General features: G+C 45.4%; 1 protein-coding gene across 18 annotated transcripts in view; it reads right to left on the bottom strand.

Moving 5' to 3' along the window:
- FOXP1 (forkhead box P1) overlaps positions 1-25,042 on the bottom strand; it is a 364,305-nt gene that overhangs the window by 47,834 nt on the left and 291,429 nt on the right. For 17 of the 18 annotated variants that reach the window (XM_068694646.1, XM_068694645.1, XM_068694644.1 and 14 more), the window contains 2 exons: positions 21,232-21,391; positions 14,895-15,099 (listed from right to left, as the gene is read on the bottom strand). In XM_068694646.1, the coding sequence (XP_068550747.1) occupies positions 14,895-15,099; positions 21,232-21,391 (365 nt within the window). The remainder of the gene's footprint in view (positions 1-14,894; positions 15,100-21,231; positions 21,392-25,042) is intronic. The other variant, XM_068694651.1, reaches the window with a different exon arrangement.

Raw genomic sequence — 25,042 nt, 5'->3', positions numbered from 1 at the left:
CCAATCAATACGTAATGATTTGGCTGCACTGATCCAAGTCATGAGACGCTTTGATCCAGGCCATGTGGTGCTCAGGGAAATGTATCTGTTGCACTAACTGATGAACCATATTCTAAAATATCTTCTTTATTCAACTTCTGCATGGAAACTTCTTAAGTAAAGGAATTATTTTTGCAACATTTTCCATAACCTTAGATGACTTTAAACATAAAATGTCAAAATAATATTGAAATCTCTATTTTATGCTTACACACGTATCTATTTTTCACGGCAAATCTTTTTGCTACAGCGTGCCTGTGCTGTATTATGAACTTCAAACATACACAAAGGATATGAACACATACCAGCATCTAGGTGTGGCTTTTATGACTTATTTTATCCTGGATTACAGGTAACGTTATGGATAAACACCTACTTTCTGCCATTTTATGTTTATACACATGTGGAAATGCCGTTTATTCTTGTTCTGTAATATTATCTGCCTGCGGACTGTAACAAAATTTTGTTCGTATTATTTCTCATGCACCGGATAGCAAGAGCGCTGTAAAAAATAGCCAAGAAGTGTTAACTCAAATGCAAGGAAGTCGTCTGAGAAATTCCTGCCCAGATTCCACCAGTTCTGTGTTTGGGCCCACCAATAATCTGTAGATAACTAAAGGATTTTTAATCTTTTTTTAATTCCTCTTGAAGCAAAAAGGTACAGATCTGACTGGAAAAGATATTATGAGATGCACATGAAATGAATTCATGATTTCATTAAAATATTATTTTTGACAGTTTCCAAATAGTTCTTCAAGCATAAATACATGCACCAGCTACCTTATTTCCTAAAAAAAAAAAAAAAAAAAGAAAAAAAAAGAAAAAAAAACACTGTAGGTGGAAAGACTTGCAAAGATTTTCTCTTTAAGGGAATATTTCACTTAATCAGATTTTAAAACATGCAAGTGGGGAGAGGTTTTATCTGTTGAGATTTTGAAAAGAACAAAGGGACCGATGCAGTCCTTGCAAGGAAATTAGAAAATTACTACAGCACACGTTTCCTCAGTTGAAAAAGAGGGAGGACGGCTGAAGACACACTGTCCACTCCAGTTAGACATGCATATGGTCAAATGCCCTCCATACACATCGGAAAAGAGTAATTTGGAAAATAATGGGTTTTGTCATCTGCTTCTACATCTGAATAAAGCAAAGTGTGAGGAAGTAGGCTTTCATGTTAACACTCCATTAAAGTCCATGAAGACTCTATATGAGAGTTATGATTTCAGTCTGTTTGGCAGAACCCAAAAAATTGAAGCCTATTAATTTACGCGGTGAGTGTTACCCATACCCCAAGACGAGTGCAGAAACGCCATGTGACACCAAGTAAGGAGTCGGTCTCCTGTGGGGTTTAAGCACTGTAAATCTCATTATAATATCAACAGCAGTCACATGGCTTAAACCCCCAGCAGGGTTTTTTAAAGTTTCTCCGCAAGAGCCTAAAGGCCATGGCCAAGTCAACGGAAAGAGTCCTACCGAGATTTGTATTTATTTTTTAAATCCAAGTGCAAATCTCCTTTCTTTCCAGGGATCTTGCACAAGACAAGACAAACTATGTAGGACATGATACCCTGGGTATTGTGTCCAAAGAAAATGACTGAATGACCAAGAGAGTATCAACTGTACACCGCGCTCAGCGTGTGCAAGGCTGGTGCTGTCAATAGCCAGGGAGACCGGCGCTGACCGTAAACAGGAACTTAAAAGGTCGTTTCTGCTAACAAGACGCTAAGCGTAATATACTTAACACCTACGTACAGCTTCCACTGCCATGTGACAGAGCAGAGCAACTACTTAAACCTACCAAAAATAGATACTTCAAAGTGGAACAAAAAGCCCTCGGTATGTAAAGAAAAACGCAGGCACCCTCCGTAGGCAGCGCCTTTCCGAAGCCGGTTACTGCGATCCCGCTCCGGGGCTTTTCAGTCGTGCGTTTCGGTGACCTTTATGTGTCACTATCAGATTACTGCTATTTCATCCATCCCACTTCTGGAGATGTTATAGATTGCCACTTGTTCGCTGGTGCAGCCTTAAGAAGCACCTCGAAACAAAACAAAGGGCGGTTTATGCAGGAACGGATATAACGCACAAAAGATACACAGCCAGTGGAAATGAATGGGGAACTCTGTTTTCCTTTAGCCGATCTAAGTACTCACTTTGTTTAAGCAAACAGAGGTGGAAAATGAAGATTTTAATCCAGTACATAAACAAACACTTCTCCGGGCACAATACGAATGTATATTTTTTAATTGCTCGATGATACTGTGTCTGCGTGCAGGCGCAGTTTCTGTCATCTGGATGCATCCTTGGTCTCACTGCGGAGACAGACTCGCAGAAGATCCGAGCATTGGCAAGCAGAAGCAAGTTTTTGGTCTGTTTGATTTCTAATGACACATTAGAGTAGGTGTTTGTTTCTGTCACCCTCTCCTTCCCAGGAATGTGTATTCCTGGTTGGGTACTGGTGATGCAACAGCAGTTAAGTGGAAGCGATTTTGTAACAATACGACGAAGGAACACACGATGCAAAATCAAGACGTCTTTTTTTATCTTCCTTGCAAGCTATTTGCATACAAAACGCTTACCATACAATAGAATTAACTCCAAATAATGCAACAGTGCAGCGTTATTACATCAAAGCACAACAAATAACCCTCTGGCAAGTAAAATTTCTTGCGTAAGTCAGCTTATTCATGACATACGGCAAAGTAACGAAATCCATGTGGGAAGCTGCAAACTGCGTAAGTGTCCACTTAGCCCTCGCTGCCTGCAGCCTGCCTTCCGGAAAGGCGGCTCCGCGGGGCCAGGGCCAAGGGCCAGGTGCTCCCAGGGCTCCGGGAGCTGTGTGTGTGGAGCACAGGGGGCTGTACTGCTGCCTCCATCACCCTGGGAGCTCTGGAAGTGAACCACAACCCACCTACACAGTTTTGGCCAGCGAGCTTCTGGGATGTGTCTGCTGGGCTGCAGCATCACTGGGGACTTGCAGGTAGAGGAGCCACAGGCAGCTAAGCCCAGAGGAAGAAACCGAGTGGCATTTACCCAAACTAGAGACAGGAGCACAATGTACAGGGGAAAGCAGCAACCAAAGCACCAGCACGAGAGCCACCCCTGCTGTGTGGTTCACTCCTTCCATACTTACTAACCAGGTGAAAGTGTGTACCATGCTTGGAAACACTGGCAAGAAAGTCACGGTTGGATGTAAAAGCCAAGCAAGCAGAAGCCTCAGTAATAAACAGTACTTCTGCCACACAGCGGACCGTATTTTAAATATTCATGACACTGACACAGTTCATATTCCACTGTCTCCCTTCCACATCTGCTTGGGCCAACGATCTTTGCCAAAACACTGGGGGAAGTCAGGGATGTAGAGAAGCATCCTTATTTTCTATTACAGTTATGAAGCATCTGCTCACGTTTTAACAGTGCAGAACATGCCTGAGCCACCTGCACACTGAAAAAATCAATACCACATCTCCTGCTTTCCTCTTGGAAGAGGTCCGAGCCGAGCGCCCACAGAATTGCAGAATTGCCTTTTTTTAATTATTATTTTTTTACTTTTCAGGGGCAACGGGAAGTGACTTCATCTTTGCCAGGTGCCGTGAAGGCGACGGGGGTGCAAAGCCTGGGTGGGAGCACAGGGCTCAGCCTCACACCATGCAGTGCCTCAGGTTGAGGCGGGTGGCACTGCCATGAAACGCCACCGCTGCTGATTTCTGTCCTGTACAGGAGGGGGTGAGACACCACTGGGAACTGAGACGGGTCTCCTGCATTCAGGACCGCCTAGGGAGCCCTAAACCTCACCAAAAGGCACGGGAGGAATACATCTGGTGAAAACGTCAAAATTCTCTGAGCCACAAATGCTTGTGATATTTGATTTAAAATCAAAATGGAAGCTGTAACGATTAAATCCTTGTAGTAACCACTTCCTAAATCACTAACAAGAGACAAACAGCCATACTCAAATGCAAGTTTCTGTCTTCATGACAGAATCAAGTGAATAAAGATATGTTTTGCAGTGAAGTTACAGTGGTACAAATCCTTTTGAATTAATACCCATGTGGCCTAGCACCCCTTTCCTTTCTAAATTGTGATTCAGAAAAAAAAAATCTATCAAGAGCAGCATTAAATCCACGTACTCAGCCTGGCTAACTATTCACGCCTCCACCCCAGCCCCAGTAACTGCCCAGAAAGCAGGTATTTGATGTGAAGAGAGAATTGTCTGAGCACAGTAAATGCCTCTCCACCGCTAGGTAAAGCTTTGCAGAGGGCCGTGGGCCTTCAGGAGAGGTGACATTTGATGTGCGTGGCCAGTGGCAGCTCTATGGGGAGCTGGTGTGCAGGTTTGTGGATGCTTTGTAAGGCTGCCTTTCTCCCCTTCCTCACTGCTTCAGTCCGCATCCAGAGCGAGAGCTAAAAGAAGCTCATGTTTTACATCAAGCCCTATTGGAAGTAACAGGAGTAGTATATTACATTTTAAATGACTACACCAATTTAAGACAAATCAGGTTAAAACTGCAGCCTACAGGCTGAAATCCTCTCTTCTAATCGGAGCGCACCAACTTGTATACTTGGGTAGGAAAAAAAAAAATCCAAAGGCCCAGCGCTGCCGATGTAACAGGAGAGCAGCAGAGCACTGCCAACCCCTGCCCTACGCCCTCACGCGACCGCGGCACCGCTCCCTGCACGCCTGCTGCACGGGGAGCGCCGGGGCATTTGCAGCAAGACTGGGACAAAATCTGGCTCGCATTCCCCTGCTCCTCCACCCCCTTCCCCACAGCACACTGCGAGAGTATAACCAGACTGGATAATTAAACACATCATCTTCTGGTTTTAATCTGTGAACGGATGGTTTGGATTATTAATCAACATTATGACCCTCTAGCACTCTAAATGTACTTCGTACTTCTTCCAGTGGCAGCCCCGCTTCCCACCCCGCAGCACAACTGCCACGGGGCCCCGACAGCCACTGCCCTGCATCACCTCCTTGGAGGAACCGAGTCCATTGCTAGACTATTTAAAAGAAATGCCCACTGAAAACGAAAAAAATGAGAACAAAAAAGAGAAAACCCACAGCATTGAATCCATCACTTATCAGGTGGCAATTCCATTCCTGCACTTGAATTTAGCATTAACGAGTTTCTGTACTATTTAAAACTCGTATTTTTTATTTCAACCTTGTGCCTCAGTACTGTAGTGAAAAGTACATCAAATATACCCAGACGCACATGATTTGAAACGCTGGATTTTAAATTCCAGCATTGCTAACTAATGAGAACAATTTTTTCCCTCTCCCTCTTTGTAGCATCACTTCATGTACTTACATACCATAATCACATCCTCCTAGAGCCTCTATTTTTCCAGGGTGTAGATCTTTAATTCCCTTTAATCTGTCTTCATAGCCTATTCCCTCCAACTCCTTTATCATCCTAGCTGCTCTCCTCTAGATTTGCTCCAGCTTCTCTTGATCCTTTCTGCAAGAGAGAGGCCAATTGTACATCGCGCTCTAATTGTGGTGCAACTGGTTCTGCATAATGGGGGCCAGGAAAAAGGACCGACTCGGATGCAAGACGCGTGTTTACACCACCCATGACTGCACTCACCTTTTTCGCTGAGACACGGCACAGAACGTCCCACCTCCGTTGCTCAAGAGCGGCTGACGTGGCGGTTTGAGAAGGCAGTTTGGAATTTTTTAGTTCCTATCCGGGCTGCTTTCTACCTACCCTTGCTAAATCTCCTTTTATTCCTCGCTGAACTGTCTCCTAATTTACTCAGATGAAAAGGGATTGATTCGGTATCTTAGTTAATTAGGAAAAAAATGTGATCGTACCACTTTCTGGTGTGCTTGGATTTTTTTTCTACACTTTCAGCCCAGCAACCCCATCCTTCCTATACAACCCGTTTGTGGGGCAGAGGGATGGGGCAAGGGCAAGGCTTTGGCCCCGGTTCAGCAACGCTTTTAAGAACACACGCAAGATTAAAAAACTCAGGATTAGACCTTGAACTTCACCGAGACCGAGGTGTAAAATTACAGCCATACATACATACTTTGTAAAAAGATCCTGTTTGCCAACCTTATTTCACTGCAATTTATATTCTGTTGTTACACTTAAATATACAGCAAAAGAAAACCCCGAGAAACAAGATCTGTTCTTGTTGAACACCACGATTACGTTCTGCTACCTTTAGAGCCGAGGCAAATCCTTCCCCCCTAAACAAACCGGTGAGCCGTCAACAGATATGATTAGCATGGATTATTCACTTCGGGATCTCCCACCCCTGTCCCACAGGCGCACCCAAGGCAGCACAGAAGGTGACTGTCACATAACATAGGCGGTGACAGTCCTGCACCGCCGCGGTCCTACGGCGGCTGAAAAAGCGCCGTTTGGGAAAACGGTCCTAAAAATAATTGTGATAAATAGTTACTCAAAGGGAGAAGCACGGTTAAGCTGCTGAATTCTCCCCGCCGCTTGCTTTCCCTCCTAAGGATGCTGGTTTCAAAAAGCACTGAAATCTATAGGACACCAGCCTGTTTCCCCAGGGAAGCGCACTGAATCATACAGGTAGTGTAAATATCAGATGCTGCTGCAGGTGCTAGGCGTCTATTTGTTTGTGTTTACTGAAAGGCATAACAAATAGTCACGCTAAAGCAGAACAACATTTGGCAGCGGGATGAGAGCTACCAGAGCAGCCATAAATCACGCTCACTTGTTTATCCTCGAACCGCTGCGCCCCGCCACGGCTCCGGCCCCCCTCTGCGAGAGCCCCTGTGCTGTGCTGTGCCCTTCCTTGGGGCACCCCGGTGGCAGCAGCAGGGCACGGGTGGCAGCAGGGCACCCGGCGTCCTCCTCGTCACTGCACAGCCAGGGAGGCTGTGCCACGTCACCTCGGCACCCAAAAAGAAGGAAAGGAGAAGATAAAGAGGGAAGAAAGAGTTGCGTGACGCAGGCGGCTAGCTACCATCGTTTACAGCTTTGCAACTTCGGAGTTAATTCGCAGTATAAACAAGGACGAAAATGTTTCTTCCGAGCAAGACTTCCTGTAAACTGTTCATTAGAGCGGGGCTGGGAGCGGGGCTGGTGCACCTGCTGATTAACCAGGCGCTCCAAGAGCAAACACAAACTGCAGCCAGCGAGATTGTTCTGGAATCCGCTCGGAGCTGATTTGTTCCCCCCCCCCGTTATAAATTGGATTCCACAATAAAACAAACAGCAGAACGTAGGTTGCCGAGAGTTAAAAATCTACTTTTTACACTACATTGACCACAGCACCCACAGGCACAGCTACAATGTCTTTCTATGAATGGGACAGATTGCCATATGGATGCAGACACTGAACAAGCTGTACAACTCCTGGCGACAAGTGCCTGGGGGACTGTCCTATATTAGCACCACCTGTGCTGTGGAAATTGTGCTCTGTGTATGAAGTGGTATTTAAGGGCCCATCACGATGTTATTTTTGAGTAGGCACAAAAAGGAAAATTACAGTCAAAAGGATTCTCTGGCCAGCGGATCCGATGCTCGGCTCCCAAGCCCGTTTCCCAAAGGATCGGTTATCGTCTCCATCCCCGCGGCCCAAACTGACGAGCTGCAACGCAAGGTGGCCGTTTCCTTCCCTGGGCTTACACCGTGGTATTAATGAGAAGAATACAACATCAAATATACATGTGTTTTTCCCAAGCACGGGGAGAAATTAGAGCCCCACACCACCTGAAAGCACCAGTGCTGCAAAAAGTACCTGCCTGCACTGCGTGTGCTGCTCCACACAATTTTGCCACGAGAGCAGCAGGTAGGGCACAAATCCCCAGCACCAACCTCAGCCCAACAAAAGCAGAGCCCAGCTCAGGGCGAGATGTCGAGGGAGGAGGGAGAAGGGCTCTGAGCAGGACCCAGCTGCTCTACGAAGGGAGATCTCCCCCCTCTCGGACTGCAAGAAAAAAAAAAGGATGCCAAGAAAAAGAAAAGTAAAATAAATTGAATTAAAGAAAAACAGTTGTAAAGTGAACGTTACAACCTGGGAAAAATGATGTCATTTTATTGAAAAACTCATTTTTTTCCATTAAACCATAGTGAAATGGATAAAGTTTATAAAGCTTAATGGTGGCGTTCTACTTTAAATGCTACTCAATATCTTAGCAGCGCGATATAACATGATATAACAGCTGTCAGGCTAACGGCCTCGCTTTTATTGAACAGCAGAGAAAATAGTCACACAAAAATCACCTAACTTCTCCGCTTTTACGGCATTTTCAAGGGTGTTTCTTTTCCACACTCGGGCTGGGGGATGTACGATAAAGAAATGGTGCAGCTCTTCATTAGCTCCCTGCTCAGCTCTTTGGGACAGTCAGGTCTCCTAACAAATGCTGAGGAAGGACAACTTGCACACGGGAGAAAACCCAAAAAAAAAGGAAAAAAAGGGGAAAAAAAAAAAAAAAAGAACAGGAATCCACAGTGCAGTAAAACAAAACCAGGTCACTTTTTAAGACCGCTACATAAACACCTCTAATAAAAGAAGAGGACAAATTTTCATTGGACTTCAAGTATTTAGACAGGAATGTTTTAGTAAAAGTTTAACTGCAAAGTGCATGCAATTAACAGAAAGCCATCAGCTATTTCTCTGCTATGTAAAAATAGCATTAAGCTGTATTAAACGCACGTGTAAGTATCTCAGTTGCAAGAAAAGGGAGGAGATATGCAAAGCACTCAGATATCAAACAATGATCTGTTGGCCAGATGGAGGAATAAAACAATACATATGCTAAAATTTGGAAAAGTTCTGTTCTGTGTCTGCCAAGGCTCACCCGATCTATTTTAAGTGCTTTTTGATACATTAGCTTAGTGTTTGGAGTTGTACAAGTGCTCATTATTACATGTGACCAGGAACCAACCAGCCGGGTGTGTTTGGGAGCTCCCTGGTGGCAGGGCAGATCCCGGGGCTGCGCCAAGTGCCTACAGATGGGTTACTCAGCATATTCTGGGGGGGGAAACAACAAAAATAAATGAACCAGAAACACCTTTCTAGGGTTTAGCAAACGGTTCTCTGAAAGCTGTAACGTGATCAAAGGATGCCCAAATGGACTGGGAGCAAACGGTCTGTGTGACCGCTGGGAGGCTCCTTGGAAAGAAGGACGGAGGGGGCAGGCAGCACGGGGTGCTACAGCCCCAATTCGGGTACCGGTACCAACACCAAGGGCTGCTCAGGTTTCAAACTGAAGAGCAGCAACTCCAGGTCTGAGTCACGGCCGGCACTTTTCAAAGCCCATCACCCTGAGCGCTGACTCAGACGGGGAGAGCAACAGCGGCGATTTCGGCAGCTCCGGCAGGATCGGGTCGGATGCTGCAAGCTGTACAGTCACCGTGTGGGTGATGCTGTGACAGCCCCAGCTCTGGGCACGTCAGGAGGGAACGCAGCCACCATGGGGAGTCACTCAGTGCCCCAAGCCAGCCTCACGAGCTGCTCAGGTGCTGGTAGGGTCCTGGGGGGGTTTGCATCCACATCCTGGGCAGTGTCCGAGTGCCATCGGGGAGGCAGCACCATGGGAATACCCACTGCTAAATGAGGGATGGATTTGAGGAAACCAACCTAAATTAAACTCTGATGGTGAAGCACAAGGAGCTCAGATAACCGCGAGGAGCAGCTGGGAGGAGCCGTGGCTGAGCAGTGCTGCTGGCACCAGCACCGAGCGATGGCCGGGGAGCGCACGGAGCTGCCGGCCAGGGGAGGATCAGGCCCGGGGAGCATATGGACTGCGGACTGAAGCGTTTCATCCCGAGCATTAATAATGGACCGAAATCTGTAATTCTTAATTGTGCTGAATCCTAATGCCCTCGTCTAAGGGCCCTGGGATTTCGATGGGAGGATCAGCTGGCACGGCAGATAACAACAGTAGAACAGAGGCATTAAGCCGGAGCAGCAGAGCAGGGGTCTGCCAGGCCCTTCCGCTCGCTCCCCTTCAGAGCTTTCTCCAGCCTCCTTCCCCCAGTGACACTGGCAAGGAACAGCCATTTAAAAACCCCCGTTTATCTCATCCATCTTTCCTATGAGATGGCCGCTTGCTTAGGTGGGAGGACGGGAGGCAAGTAGGGCAGGAAGGGATGCAAAGACATCAGGAGACAAACGTGGGATTGGTGCAAGAGGGAGAAAGGTCTCCTGGACATGCAGTCTTCCCCTCCAACTCTTCCCCTTGCAAACAGCTGTTTCCCAAACAGATCTGCACCTTCGCTGGCTCACTTCTGTAGGTACAGCCTCCAGTGAACACAGGAACAGCCCAGACACAGCGCAAGGGGTGAACCTGGGCTGCCCCGAGATGCAGAGACAGCAAACATAGTAGGGTTAGGGGCTTTCTGGAGGGCTCATGAGCTCAAGAGCATCTGCAAACCTCCTGGTACATGTTCTGCCAGAGCCACCTCTGCTGCAAAACCTACCCACATCAGGAATATCCCTGCATACGCAGGATTTGGGATGCCCACTGCCCATCAGGTTACAGTCAGCAGTCACCTCAAGTGACTGCACATCCCTCAGCTCTGTTCCTCTGCTCCTCCCATGAAAATAACCAAGCTTTCCCCGAGGAAGATGCATGAAAGCCGGTCCTGTCCTTGACATCTGTAAGCCCAGCAGATGTACGGAACTGGCTGCCCTTATTTATTTATTTACCGAGGTGGAGGAAAAACGCTCGCTACTGACGAAACCCAAATGCTGATAAGATGATGAGAGGTTTGCGTGCTGGCTGATGGTCTCACTTTCGCTTATCCTGAGTGAATACAAGTATCTATAACTAAATATTTCCCTTAGGGTACTGATGACTGAGGTATGTTTATTGCATTGAGTGAATTTATATATATAATCAGCACAATAAACATTATTAAATTGTCTGAGTAAAATCAAAGCATGAAACACACAGTCAGTGCTGAATTCTAATGATGCTGAATGCCCATGATTGCATGGGGAAAGGATCTTAACAAGCCTTGATTTGAGCTTTGGCATCCGCCTCACAAATCACACGAAATGTTCTCTCTTTAATAGTGCTGAATATTGATAAATGTCTCTGCACGGCACAACAGGGAAGTTGGTCTCTATTGGCAATCTTTACCAAAGTGTGTTTTTTCCTTCTCTACACTCAAGGGTTTACCCTGAATGATTTAATTATAATTTTCCTTGTGTAAGACAAATTAAAGAGGAGAGTAGGAGTGTCATGCCAAAGCAGATTATTTATCTCCTTAACAGATTGCTGTGCACCAAACCCCAGAGCTGCTGCTGCTGCTACTTACAGGAACGGGGCGAAATGTGGGACAAAAGCATGGATGTAATATACATTTAAAGCCCAAATGAATGAAAGCATTAACCCATTATTTATAGCTGGAATCGTTTCATTCCCGTGAAAGCCCCCGTGCGCAGGGCACGTATAAACCAAGCGCAGCACCAATATCCTCCCTGGCCCATGCCCACAACGGGGGCTGCCTCCTGCTTCCGAGGGCACGTTGCTGCCCTGAAGCTTGGCCACGTCCTGGGGTGACGCTGGCCACCTGCCTGCCCTTGGCTCCGTGCCGTGCAGGAGAACTTGCCCAGCACGGCACCGGAGCTTCTTCCTCCATGCGCAGCGGTGGCGCGGGGCCCGCGGCATGGCGACGCGTGGGCACACCGAGCAGCCAGTGAGTGCCTTCCTCCTGCTATTTTGAAACTTCTTTACAGCGACAACGTGCTTTTACCCTGCCCGTTTAGCCGAGCTGCTGCTCACCAAGGACTTGCACACAGGTGCTTCTGCTGCCCCTGCAGCCAGCCGAGCGCCTCCTGCTTCACAGGGCTCATGCGCTGACCAGTGGGATCAGGAGCCCCATAAAACACGGCCTGAACTATCCAGCACCAAGTGCCAGCGATGACAGCGATGACAGTAACTCCCACATAACCAACTTGCCTCCCGCAGCCCACTCCTTCTCAAAAGCCCAAGAGGGAAGGGGGGGGAAACAGCTTTACAGCACACCCTAAAAGTTAATGTTACCTGTATATGATTATTTATTGCTGCTGGGCAGTCGTTATGATGTGGCTGTGGTTAACTGTTAGGACACTTACAGCTTTTACTACGCGCTTTTTATTGTTGTTTAAATCTAAATAAATAGCTCCTGGTCGTATCAGACCCCAGCCAGCAGTTGCCTCTGCACAGAGCGTGCACCCCGGATGCGGTCGGCGCGCTCACCCGCTGCAGAGCCCCGCACGGGCCCTCCTGCACCCACACGGTGCCAGGACGCAGCCACCCCATGCAGCAGCACCATGCACATCTCATCAAATGCTACAGGCGAGTGGGCAGATTCTGGGTGCTCTTTGGGAGAGACCCAACCCCAATGTATCAGCCTCCCCATCGCGGGGTGACAAATGCGAAGTCGGCTCAGGTCTGCACATTCATCAGGAAGGAGGTAGGGGAAGTGGCAATCCCAAACCCGACAGCCCCACCTGACCTGATGGCAGGCTAGGGACCATTTCCACGAGCCCTGCTGCATTGGCAGCTCAGCTGAAATAGCTGGGCTCAACAGCAGGCACAGATTTCCCCGCACGTCCAGCCAAGCCATGCTCCTGCCAGACCCACCATTATTTCCAGTCCTAGCCTCTGCCATCAAAAAGCAACCAGAACTCTGCCCGTGCCTGTGCTGTTTGTAACGGGGCTAAATTTCACCTCCTGGGGGCTTTCAGGCATACACCTGATGCTGCCGCACATCCACACTCCTCTCATTGCTCACTCGCCACCCCGAGAGCCCTGGCCAGAGATAAATACCCTTCAGAAAGGAAGCCAGCTCAACGCCTCCAAACAAGAGGAGCTTCTGTGTCATCTGAAATGCAGGCAGGCACCACGGGGCCTGATGAGACTGCAACAAAACCCTTAAGTGCATCCGTAGGCATTCTTCTGCCTGTAGTCTCCTGCTCTACTTAGGGATAAAGATGTAATTCAATCACTGCAGCAAATGGATGGCGTAAACCTTCAGTGAACCAAATAGCGGCGAGATAAAGCAAACTCTGCAGCCCTCCTATTTGTATTCCTAAATACAACTATTTTTGTATTTTGATATTGAAGAGAACTCAATAGAAACCTAAGTGAAGCATAATGACAAGCTTTAACAATGCATCTATCAATTCAACAACAGAGGATTCTAAGTCTTCCAACCACATTCAGTCACAAACAATACTGTGGCATGTTTATGCCTTCCTAATTAATTTATTTGGAACTTTACTAATAAAAACGTATGTATCTCCTTGTTTGTAGATCCCGATTACCTCCAGGCCACAATTACACAACAGCACTCAGCGCTCAGACACACAGATTTACAGTCCCACTTCACAGAACACATGAGAAAATTCTGACTTCAGCCTAGATTCGTGCATTTCCTCTGCCTTTCAACCTACACAGCAATGGCACGTTGTCTCCTTGGCTAGACTGCCATTAGCAGACAGCCCGTGTGTCTATGCAGCATCCATTTCATTGCATGAGTTTTTGTTTTATAAATTAATAAAAACATAGATACAACAATTATTGGGAAGTCATAAACCCATCTTGTTCAGCTCCACGTGCAGCAAAAAGGGAACTTGATTGTTTAATAAGCATCGGTTTGTTTTAGCACCCCATCTAAGTCTTCATGAAAATCATGTCCTTGACACTTGCACACATTATAAACGTGTACACTAATGTTCTGCCACGTCCTTGCCATGGATAGAAAATGATGCCTCATGCACACGGCAGTTCTTTCAAACACAGGGCGTGGTGTTCTTTTAAACCTATCTATCCCCAAAGCCACTATTTTCTTAATATTAGAAAGATAAAAGAGGCATTTATATAGCTTCTGTACCAATCTACTTTCAGGCCACTAGAAATACAAACTCTATGGCTTAAAAATTCCATTATCCTCTTTCTAATGAATGAAAGGAGGATGGAAAGACAAAGCCATCAGTTTCCATAAAACCCAGCTTTCACTAGCGTCTGACGTAACGTTTCTAGATGGGTGAAGGGGCTCTCCTGAATGCAAAGAAGCACGATGCTCCCGGTGCACCGAGGATGCTCACGTGCTCCCCAAGACCCCTCTCCTCTGCCGCAGCGTCGGCAGCGCTGCTGCCCGCGGCCCCAGCCCGTCTATCTCACTGTGAGCAAAAGTTATGTTGTTAGACACGCCTCAGTGAAATCTGGGGGTGTAAAGAAACAAACCTGCAATAAAGCATCCTTGCGAATAAAGCGGAGCCCGTGCTGAGAAGCACATCAACAGACAACCCCTGATTTAAGCCATTTCTTCTAACAATGCGAGACTAGCAAGTATAAATTAACTCACACTTTTAAAAGCCAAACAACACCAGTTAGCTAATTTTATCAGCACTTAAAAAAATCACTTTGTTTTAGAGGAACCTAGCAAACTCAAGTCTAGCCTGCTTTGCAAAAGCAGGTAAATACATAGAAAAAGAGGCAAGAAGTCTCAAAAGAGAGGGGGTGCTGAAATTTGGCAAAAAACAGGGGCTGTGTGCTAAAACAGCCTGTAGTGACCAACTAGTTTTGTTCTCACCTCTGGTCTGCAAACCCAAAGCACATCAGGAGTACCACTACCCATGATGCAGAACTCTAAAGAAAACCAGCTTACGCTCTTCACACTTTCCTCCACGCGCTTATCCAATGCACTTTTAATTAGCTAATTGTGCCCACATTGATCCAATTAACAAGCCACAAAGATCTGAACAAAAGGAGCGTATTCTGCCCAGTGGAGACTCCATTCAACCACGCCAAAATCAGACAGAGCAAGATGGGGAGGACAAAATCGAGGCCAAGCCTGTTGGCCACCGTTCCCGACAATTCTGCCCTCATTTTAGGCACGAGGCTGGATGGCAACTCCAGCAGCACCTACCTCTCCCGTTTAGGAGTGTGGACCGATAGCTGTCCGTTAGTTGATGCGTGTGGGTTTATTATTAAGGAGGTCTTAGATGGCGCGGACGAAGAGACGCAGGTGGTGGACAGGTCGAGGCTGCTGTGGTTGTTGCTGGCTGCCTCCTCGGCTGTGTGCGAGCTTGTCACTTCCTTCCAGAGCTGCTGCAGTTCTGTTGGAATCATGCCTGAAACAAACAAATTGGATAATTAAATCAATTAACAGCTAATTCGGCCGTCTTCAAACAGTAATTAAATCAAAGAGTCAGTAAACAAAGCCTAGTGTTAGTTTTGTGTGTGTGTGTGTTTACACGCATGTATTTTATTTCATATTTTTTTTAAATAACTAAAGGCTAATCCCAAACACTGCACGCCTCCTGCGACGTTTTCTGGTGTGCACCTGCAGTACCTCTCCAGGGCTAAATGTGGGGTCTGGGGGAAGGAGATCCACGCCACACAACCCCCACCCAACAGCACATGAATTATTATTGCTTTCTGTAATTTTTAGACCAGAGGGCCCAGGCCCTCCTCAGGCAGAAATCCCCCGAGCTCACAGCAAGGGCGGCCAAGGGCTGCTCTGCAGTCAGCTGGAGAAGTTTCATTTCAGCTTATTTTTTGTTGTTTTAAGGAAAATAAATACATCCTAACCTGTTTTTAAAAGGAAGGAAGGTCTGGGGGAAAAAAAATACTCAGCTTTATTATTATGACAACACGAACCACAATATGACTAATTTTGTGCTTAAGTTTTAAATGATGACAAATAGCTTTGTTATTAAATACAGTTTTTATTAATCACTTTTAGACATAAATTATGAATTCATATTGTCTTCCTGAAATGCTTTTCAAATTTTAACAGTCAAATTGATTATACTATGATTATTTCATTAACACACCTATCTTTCTCATTAATTTTGGTTTCTCGAACTGCTCACTTAATTGATGGATGTGTCTACTGAAAAACTGTATAACTTTCTATACAAGTAACACTATTATTACTGTCATTTCTTAGATCAATGCTAATGAGCCATTCAAAAGTAAAATGAAAACATAAAATAAGCTTCAAGAAATCAAAAAAAATTGTTTTTTGATTGTGCCAAAATGGACACCAGGCTTGGGACATGCGTGCAGCACTCAATAAATAGTCTGAGTGAAAACTTTGCAAACTCCAGTGGGCTGTATTTTTGTCTGGAGCAGGGGGCACACACGTCAGCATGGCTTGGGCTCACAGTGAGATCATGGTTTTGGATAAAGCCTATGTTTGTGACACGATCAAACAAGTCGAGTTCTCGAATTGAAGGCTGTTTCAGTGCTCTTTCACAAGGCCATGGGAAAAAATGAGCAGCAGAGATGCACCGCTTCAATATTCAGAAAAAAATAAAAATAAAAGGCAGCGTCTGTGTGTTTTTAAAGAGGTTTCTCATCCCTGTGCTTCGAGATCGTTTGGATGACTGTTCATTGTTTCAGTGTGTCGTGGCACTGGAGCTATCCTAAGGAAACCTGCCATTTTCTGAGTGTACAGCAGCAGCTCAAACAGCCACGTATCTCACCAAACCTAAGGTATTGAAATAAAAAAAAAAAAAAGGCAGTATGCATTATATTCATTTGAAACACATAATAAAAAATGCCAAGGTCTAAATTTAATTTATTTTTGTCATTTAGAATACAATGGATAGATAATCATCTCAACGTGATCAGCCAAACATCTTTACTTTGCTAAACTGTTAAAGATTTTAATTATGCTAGCTTTGGAGAGCACTGGTCTAATGAGGCGATAGACTCCAGAGAATCTAAGTGGTTAAGAACTGTGAAATGAGTCTGATAGGATTTTTTTATATTCACCGTGGATCGTTTGCATATCAAAGAGGAGTAAATTATTGCACGACAGACCAATAACCTTCCCCGCCTTTCTGAGAGTAGCATTAACAAAAACAGTTGGTCTCCGGTAACGGTTCACTACTAAAAAATGCTCAAATCCTTAAGTATCTGCAATTAATATATATTATAAAAGAGGCTTCAATTTATACATTAAGTGATCAGATATTCGTAGGACACATCCATTCCTCTAAAGCCACGTCATTTTCCTTTCATAAGAACCAAATGCCAATTATATTTTGATGGATTCTGTCCCAAATGAGCATTTAGTTATTAGACACATTCAATTATTACTTGTCCCCTGAAATTAAACCTCTGAGCAAATTAAACAAAGAAAAAGGTCAGTACACAAGCCTATGTCCTGTTTTGCTGTATCTGGGCTATTATTTTCAAACACCTTGTGAAGTGACAGTGTGGGATGTATTTTTAGCTAACACGCTTGACAGCGCTGTCTGCGCACTAACAATTACCTGCGAGCGCGGCTGACCCTTACACCACTGTTTACTCAATGGAAACAATAGTGAATAGACTTGTCTGTTGATGATAACATATTGATAGGAGACCGTATGAGTCGACACCTATTTTTATTTTCAAGAATAAGCAAATAGGGAAAGAATAACTGCCTTCCCCCCTCCTACCAGCCCCTATCTGGACAAATCAGTTTTTAATTGGCAAAGGGGCCGTGCCCACTCTCCTTTCTCCGTCCCCGCTTCTCCTTTCCCCTTTCCTTCCCCTCCCGGTCACTTCTGGATACTTCATCTGCAGCCTGCAGAGTTATACAGCTGTTAAAATAGACACATTCGGTATTATATATTGTGATATGAATAACATATATTCATATCTCTCCGTAGATCCTCTACAAGTCAAGGGGGTTGTTCTAACTTCCTATACGAGTGTAGCTCTTATTAGCACAAAAGAGAGCTATAGCATATAGCGAAAGAGAAATACAAAATACCCATTTCGGGGGAAATAATGATGGAGAAAATAAGGATTTCAGGCTGAATGCCATTAGAGAAGAGTTAGCCGTGATGTCATACCTGCACACAATCCATCATTCAAAAATGAAAGCATCGCTGACATCATTTGATTATTAAAAAATAAAATTATTTAAAAAAAAAAAGCCTCCCTCCTCCTTCCCCAAATGTCGTTCTTTCAGAATAATTCTGAAGAGCATTCCTAACTAGCCTGTCAAATTGGGCAGCTGAAAGGTACGCTCATTACTCATCTGGCAAAATGGTTAAATAAAATAATAGAACAAATGGTAAAAGTAAGTCGAATAGATTCATGAACACTCGCAATAAATTATGTAATTTACCATTTAACAGTTTCATTTTAATAGCGAGAGGTAAATTTTCAGTCCGATTCCCAGAACTGCACTGCAATTACCCGAGCTCACTACTGCTTGTGCCGCAACTTCGTACGTACAAATAAGGGGATTTAGACCTGAAACTGCCAGATCTACGGGAGCAATCAGGCACCTTCATGTCTCCGTCCTATTATTTTCACTCACTAGTGATCTGAAGTGTGATTTGCAGTTTCATTTTACAGCTCCTAAAGATCTAGCTCTCACAGCTCCGAACGCTGCTGAAATGTGGTTTATTTTTAAATTGCTACTATGTACAGATGTAAAATCTAGATTATAGATGTGTCTAAATACAAACCAGCACAGATTACACAAATATAACACTAAAGGATGTGCTATTTTGTGTAAGACAATAGGCAAGCACTGAAACTAAAATACAGCTTTGAACAATGTATTAGTTCTAAAAACATAACAAAACCCCACTTATGAAGTAGCATTCTCTCCTTAGAAACATTTATTGCTATTATAGATACTTAAGAATAAAAAGCAAAATGCTCTTAACCAAATTCATAGCTACATTAACTGGAGGGCTGGATTTTTCTTTTTATATGCACACTGACAGTATTTGTCTCACTCTTGCCAACTGTTCTGAAAACAAAAGAGCATGATATATGTAATTTTTTTTTTCTTAAATAAGAAGTGTCCATTACCAATTATTTTAAACTATAGCCCTGGCTCCTCGTTGCATTTTTCAGGACAACTAGTCCCCTTCATTATGAAAGAAAATGTAGGCACAGGTTTAAAAAATGTATGTTGTGGGGACAGTTGACAGATTACCGCTCACGGAACTCAATTTCCCAACCCCAGGTATCACCGGCTCAAAGACAAACAGAGTTGCTCAACCTCTTTGTGTCCTTGTACCTCCATACCCAGGTGACCATGTTCAAGCAAGCAGAAAGTTGATTTAAACCTCGTAATGACATCAGTTTTAAGCCATCGTCTCTCTGATCAAAAAAAATCGCGCTGGATCGCAACCTGCCTGAATTCTCGGGCTCCCCTCCGCCCCCAGTCGGCCCCGTCCCCCCGCTGCTCGAGGCTCATCTCCCTGCCCAGCGCAGCCTCGGGACCCTCCTGTTTGTGTTTGGGCTCTCTCTGGCACCCCTTCGGTTTTAAAATAGGCTTCTTCCCAACGTGGCGAGGACTAATAGTGGCACCGCGCCGCTAGCCGTATCAATCAATGCCACGACTGCTGAATTACCTACTGGTGTCTCCGATGTGTTACTGCACAGATTACACTTCATGCATCACCACATTCATTTCTTTCACATTACACATGAGCGTGTCTTGTCACTGCCCAATTGCCCTCCTTTGGACAGCTTAACTGATGTACTGTACAATGAACCTCACTGAGCAAACTTAATAGTATAGGAGCTGTGGGAAAAATTAGAAAGGTTGAAGCTTGAGTCCAGTGGGCACGTGGGAACGGCTTGTGATGTTTCCAACAATAAATCCGAGGCATAATTAAGGCACGTTACACCATTCTGCAAGTACAAATGGCACCGGTCTACATGCCCTTTTTCCCGAGCTCATCTTGTGCCTTCTCCCCAGCCCTCAGCACGCTGATGGCGACCCACGAGCCACCCCTGGGCCTGATCCTGCAGCTCCCTGCCACTTGCCTTCCCGCAGCAGGACAAGTCTAACGTCAGCAGGCTGGTTCTGGGACGCAGGAAAGCCAAACCCAGTCCTGCAGAGGGAAGCGTGGGTTCCCAAAAGGGGGCTTGGTGCTCAAACACCTTTGAGGGTCTAGCAAAAATGAAAACCAAGCCTGAGCAAACCATGCAGACACGTGGCAGAGCAGACTCTGCTCCCCAGCTTCGTCTCCCTCTGTCCACACCAGTTAACGCTCACCAGGCACCTCACTTTCCTTTTTGCAGCTACACACACAGAAAAAGGAAGGGTGAAGGGCAGAAGCAATTTCTCCCACCACCCCATTTAACCGAACAGAGCTGAATGTAAATTCATTATATGGTTTAGCAACCAGTAGCAGCCCCAAGGCTGCTTTGAAGAGCCCAAATCATTTCAAGCTGAGCTGACTCCAGTTGTTGAGGTGGGTGTTTAAATTTATTAGGGGGCAAAGGGAAGGAAAAGGCTTGACTATTCAGAAACACCAGCATCTTAGTTGAAAGACCTGGTCTTCCCTGAGCCATGCCAACTTTGAACCACCTGCTTTAATCACAACAGACAAGAGCTCAGACGAGTCTGTTAAAATGTCCTAGAGGTTGTACTGAAACCCAGTTGAAAAAAAACTATATGTATTAAGCCAAGAAGGAAAAGAAAGAACAAAACTGCCCAGGTTGTGATTACTGCCAAAAGTATTGTGATTTAAGTAGCTATCGCTTTCAACGTATCAGTATCTTTAGAAAAAATAAAGTAGGGATTTCAGCAAATCAGTAACTTCCTGCGGAGTGCGGGACCGAATAAAGATGTAGGAGGATCTAATTGTCAATAACACCAGTATAACACCATTAAAATTAAATGGAGTTAATCCCAATTTGCCTCAGCGTGGAGGGAAGAATGAAGCTCTGACGTCCAGAGGCAGTGAAATGAAGGACATATAAACAGGCATGGAGAGGAGACACTGCCACCTTTCCCTTTCAGCTGCAGAAAAGGGCAATCGCATTTCTACAGCTCGGCAGCGTGCGATCAGCGCTCCTCTGTGCCCAGCTCCCCACCAGTGGTAGAGCCAGAAAGGGCCAAAATAGCACATGAAAAAAAATAGTAAGAAGAAAAAGCTGCTCTCACGCTATCCTAAGCCATGAACCCAGCACCAAAATTTTATTAGGAAGCCTCCTGCGGAGGATTTCAAGTCCGGATTAGTACAACCAGCAGCTTCGAGTCCGCCAGGCTGGATATAGCTGTGCAAATTGAATCCAAACTCCAAACCACCTGCCCCCTGCTAGCGAGAGCAGCCCATGGTTTCAGTGCTGCCCTTCTCAAAAATACCTTCCTACTGCCCACCTTGTCTGTCAGAATGTTTCTTTGCTCGTTATTTTGCAAGCCTATGAGATCTCTGCGTCTCACTGAGTGACAATTTGGTGTGCAGGTGCTATCTGCCTGCTCGGCAGCCCCCCAAGCCCTCACCTACCTTGTGCAAGGGGCTGCAAAGGCAGAGTAGGCTGGCCAGGCTGGATCGTTAGCAGCCCTTGACGCTGCAAAGTCAGGAGGTGCTGCTGCTGCAACTGCTGCATCTGTAAGAGTTGCTGCTGAAAGGCCAACTGCTGTGTAGCCACCTGCTGTTGCTGGGGCTGGAAAAGAAAAAAAAATGCACATTTGTCAATACAGAGCAAAAAATATTAACAGAGGACTTGCAGGCTCAACAGACTGCAACTCCTGATCATAATCATTTGGTAGCAAGGAAGGACAGCGAGCCCACCACCCAGCACCAAGGACCCCAAGGCTCGTGTAGGTGCTGGAGCTACCAACAGGGCTGCAGGAAATTTGCACCTCCAGTGAATACTTTAATCCCACCTCAATTCCTCCTGCAATCCCAATGAAAAACGCATGCAGAATTTGGTGCACATGGCTGTGTTTTACCCCAGAAGCAGCTGCCCTTCAGTGGTGGATGGAGCAAACGCTGCTGGCAGCTGTGGAAGCCCGGGGCAGTTCTTCGAAGCAAAGAACACGCCGAACGTGAGTTGCCCCACGTAACCACATCGCGCTTGGACGTCATGAAAAACAGCCCTGTACTCTGCTCTGTTTGCTCATGCACGGGTTGTCTCGACAATTAAGGCAGTACAACCGGCTTGATTTATGGTATTTTACACTTACTCTCTCTTATCCATCCATCAAGCAACAATACTTTGTTACGTGCAGAATTATTCTTTGCTGTATTTAAGGCTGCTACTTGTGCACTTTGAAATTTTTAATTATTCTCACTCTAAAGAAGACGGAGTTGCTTTACTCTGCAGGGACGTGAACCCTGAACCTCCGAGGTGTAAAAGAACATGTTGCTTTTCTCACTACTGTACCCGGAGAAGCTTTTAACTACTCTGTTTATCACTTCTGACATAAATAAATGAGAAAAAATCAGACCTTTGAAGAAGAAAAACTTCATCTAATATTGTTAATTAGCCATGACAAACGATGAAATAACATTGTAAATCTTTCATAGAAACAGCCACTAGATTTTAATTACACACATTCATAATTTAGCAAACAACATCTTACTTGAATGTGAGTGTTTAATATGTACAGTACTCCAGGCTTCTGAGTCCTTAATTTTGTTCAGTTAAGGAAGCCTCTAGGTTTTGCTTCCATGCTCATCTTGTGTTTTATTTGCTTTGTTCTTTAAAATCCATGAAAGGCTTTGCGTTTTGATAAATATCTTTTTATTTATTGTACAATGACAGGAGGAAAACTTTTGTTGTGTAAAACATCAATACATCATGCCAGTGTTTAGCAGTTCCTTGTGCTAGCCAAAAAAAATTAATGTAGATTTCCTTAGTAATTATCTGAGTGATAGAAAGATAATACAGTGCAGTAGTACAATAAATAGAAGGAAATTATCTAATATCCCTAATCTGCTAGGAATCATATCAAGGTGGAGGTCTTATACACATTATGGCTAACAATTATGGAAAAAAAAAATTAACTCTTGCAAAACTACACACTTTTGCAAATAAAGCCTGGCCAGACCGCCAGCGTTCGGTGGCCCCTCCCTGGTATCGGTGCGGAGGATCGCTGGCCCCGTTCCCTGCTGGTGTCAAGCAGGAAAAATCCACCCGGGTCACAGGAGCAGGGCTGACGGCCACCAGCCAGGGGCCGGGGCCCCACCTTCTGCCAGGGCGCTGGAGCCCTCCAGCCCCGCCGCGCTGAATGTGACACAGTCACAGGGGGGTTTAAAGGAAAAGAGAAAAAAAAAAAAAAAGGAAGAAAAAAAATAGTATTGGGGAAAGTTATAAGGACAATGGCAATTACTTCGATCAAAATCCTTAAATAGTTGTTTTAGTGTTGCCATGCCCCATCAATCTTAATACTACAAGCAACTGCATACCTACAACTGTACCGACAGGCAAGTTCATTTTTCTTATTTCCCAGGAAGATCTGTAACTTCGGGAACAGTTAAACAAGTGAGTGTTTAGCCATACTGGAACTTGGAGAGTTTTCATCTCTGTGCCACAGCTTGCTCAGACAGATCCAGTTGTTGCAACTATTGCCAACAGCACCAGATGAATGCAAGCTGCAGCGACAGATCCATTAGGAGCAATCCTTGCCTCCACAGATGTTCCCGCTCCAAATAGACATATATTTAATGTATATTTAGTGTGTCTATATATAATAAGGAGGATTTTGTAATAAATAAATAAATTAGCTACAGTAATCTGTGCTTTACCTATTTGTCATCTGAGTACGAAGTTAGCATTGAAAAAAAATCACCCCAAAACCCCGACAACTTCACACAAATCGCCTGATGCCCGTGCGGTTGTCTTCCCGGCTATCCCAAGAAAAGCTCTCGAACACGCTCTACTTTGAAAAGCCAGGATATAAAAGTATACAAGGCCCATTGTCCAAGAAAGAATTTAAAAGCAACGCACGTTGCCAAACTGCGCTCCCCACCCAGTTACCAAACACAGGATACAAGGCAGTTTGTTTACTTCTCACAATTGAATGCATACAAAAAAGGTCTCGGTGCAGTCCTGTTGTCAGGTCAGTAGTCAGTGTTAAAACGCTGAAATATCCTGATAAAACTTGCATTTTTGATCCCCTCCCTACAGCTCCTGTCAAAGGTCTGTTTTCCTTTCGTAGGTCCCTCCCTGCTGCCTAACACAAGCTGCCCCAAGCGCTGGAGGACAAACGGCCGCAGCATCCCACGGCCCCAAGCCCCCCCGGTGGGGGCTGCGGGGGGCTGGAGCCGAGCTCACCCCACAAACTCACCCTCTGCTGCCCAAGTACAGCCTACGAGGAGACCGCTGGCAGCCTGCTTAGGGGTTGGACCCCTTTGGCCCGGGGGGATCGGTGGCGTTTTCCTTCTTTTAGGACGGTGCAGTGGCACGAGCCACTCGCAGAGGGCTCCGGGGAAGCCCTACATTCACGTGCTCGCTCCAGCTATGGGGTACAAACTCACCCCATGGCAGCATCGCCACCAGCGGTCCCCTCCGCAGCACGGCTCAGCCTGGGACTCGCCACTGCTGTGGAGTACAAGGAGGGGGAGGAAGAAAGACCCACCGCTCGCATGCTAATCTAGCCAGGATAAGCTCCTCGGCGCAGGGAAACGGGGCTGAGCCAACCTGCGGGATGGGACGGAGTGAGAGTGCTGTGGGAACAGGCCTCTGCTGAAACCCTCGGCAAAAAAAAAAACTAGGGAAAGCTGGAGAGACTTGGGCCCCTTGTTCTCTCCGCCGCTATCATGTTAAAATGCTCTTCTTAAAACAGGAAGGAGTCTTTCTTATTGTTACTTTCGACAGTGTAATATCAGAAGTGTGACCACAGTAAATCAGTGTGTTAGATATTGAAATGCCATCACATTGTCTAACTTCCCTTCTCGTCTTTTTTAACACAAAGTATTTTTTCTTCAAGCTCCAAGCCCTCATCTTTGTGTCTGAGATGCTCTCCTGTCTGACAACAGCAATTTAGAAGAGTTAACTTTTATCGTTCATTCTGCTGTGTAACTTTCCCCTTCAAATTTCTTTATCTGCCCTCTGAGCTCATCTGAACTTTCATGTTCTCCCAGCATGCAGGCTTGCATTCAAAACTATGTCTAATAGACCAAATAAGAGGTTAATAAGAAGTGGCAACAGAAAGAAAAAATACAATCCCTGGTAACTGATAAGAATGACAGTGGCAGCCCTTTATTGTTTGTCTTCAAATATAGAGTTAAAGATCTTTAAAAAACTAAATTTTGACGCCTTTGAAAAGAAAGAAGCACAAAATAACAACAGGGGGTTATTGCCTGCCAG

Source organism: Anas acuta, chromosome 11, assembly GCF_963932015.1.
Source record: "Anas acuta chromosome 11, bAnaAcu1.1, whole genome shotgun sequence".
In the NCBI taxonomy this organism is placed as follows: Eukaryota; Metazoa; Chordata; class Aves; order Anseriformes; family Anatidae; genus Anas; species Anas acuta.
Note: the sequence above shows the minus strand (reverse complement) of the source record. Positions and strands in the feature narration are given on the sequence as shown.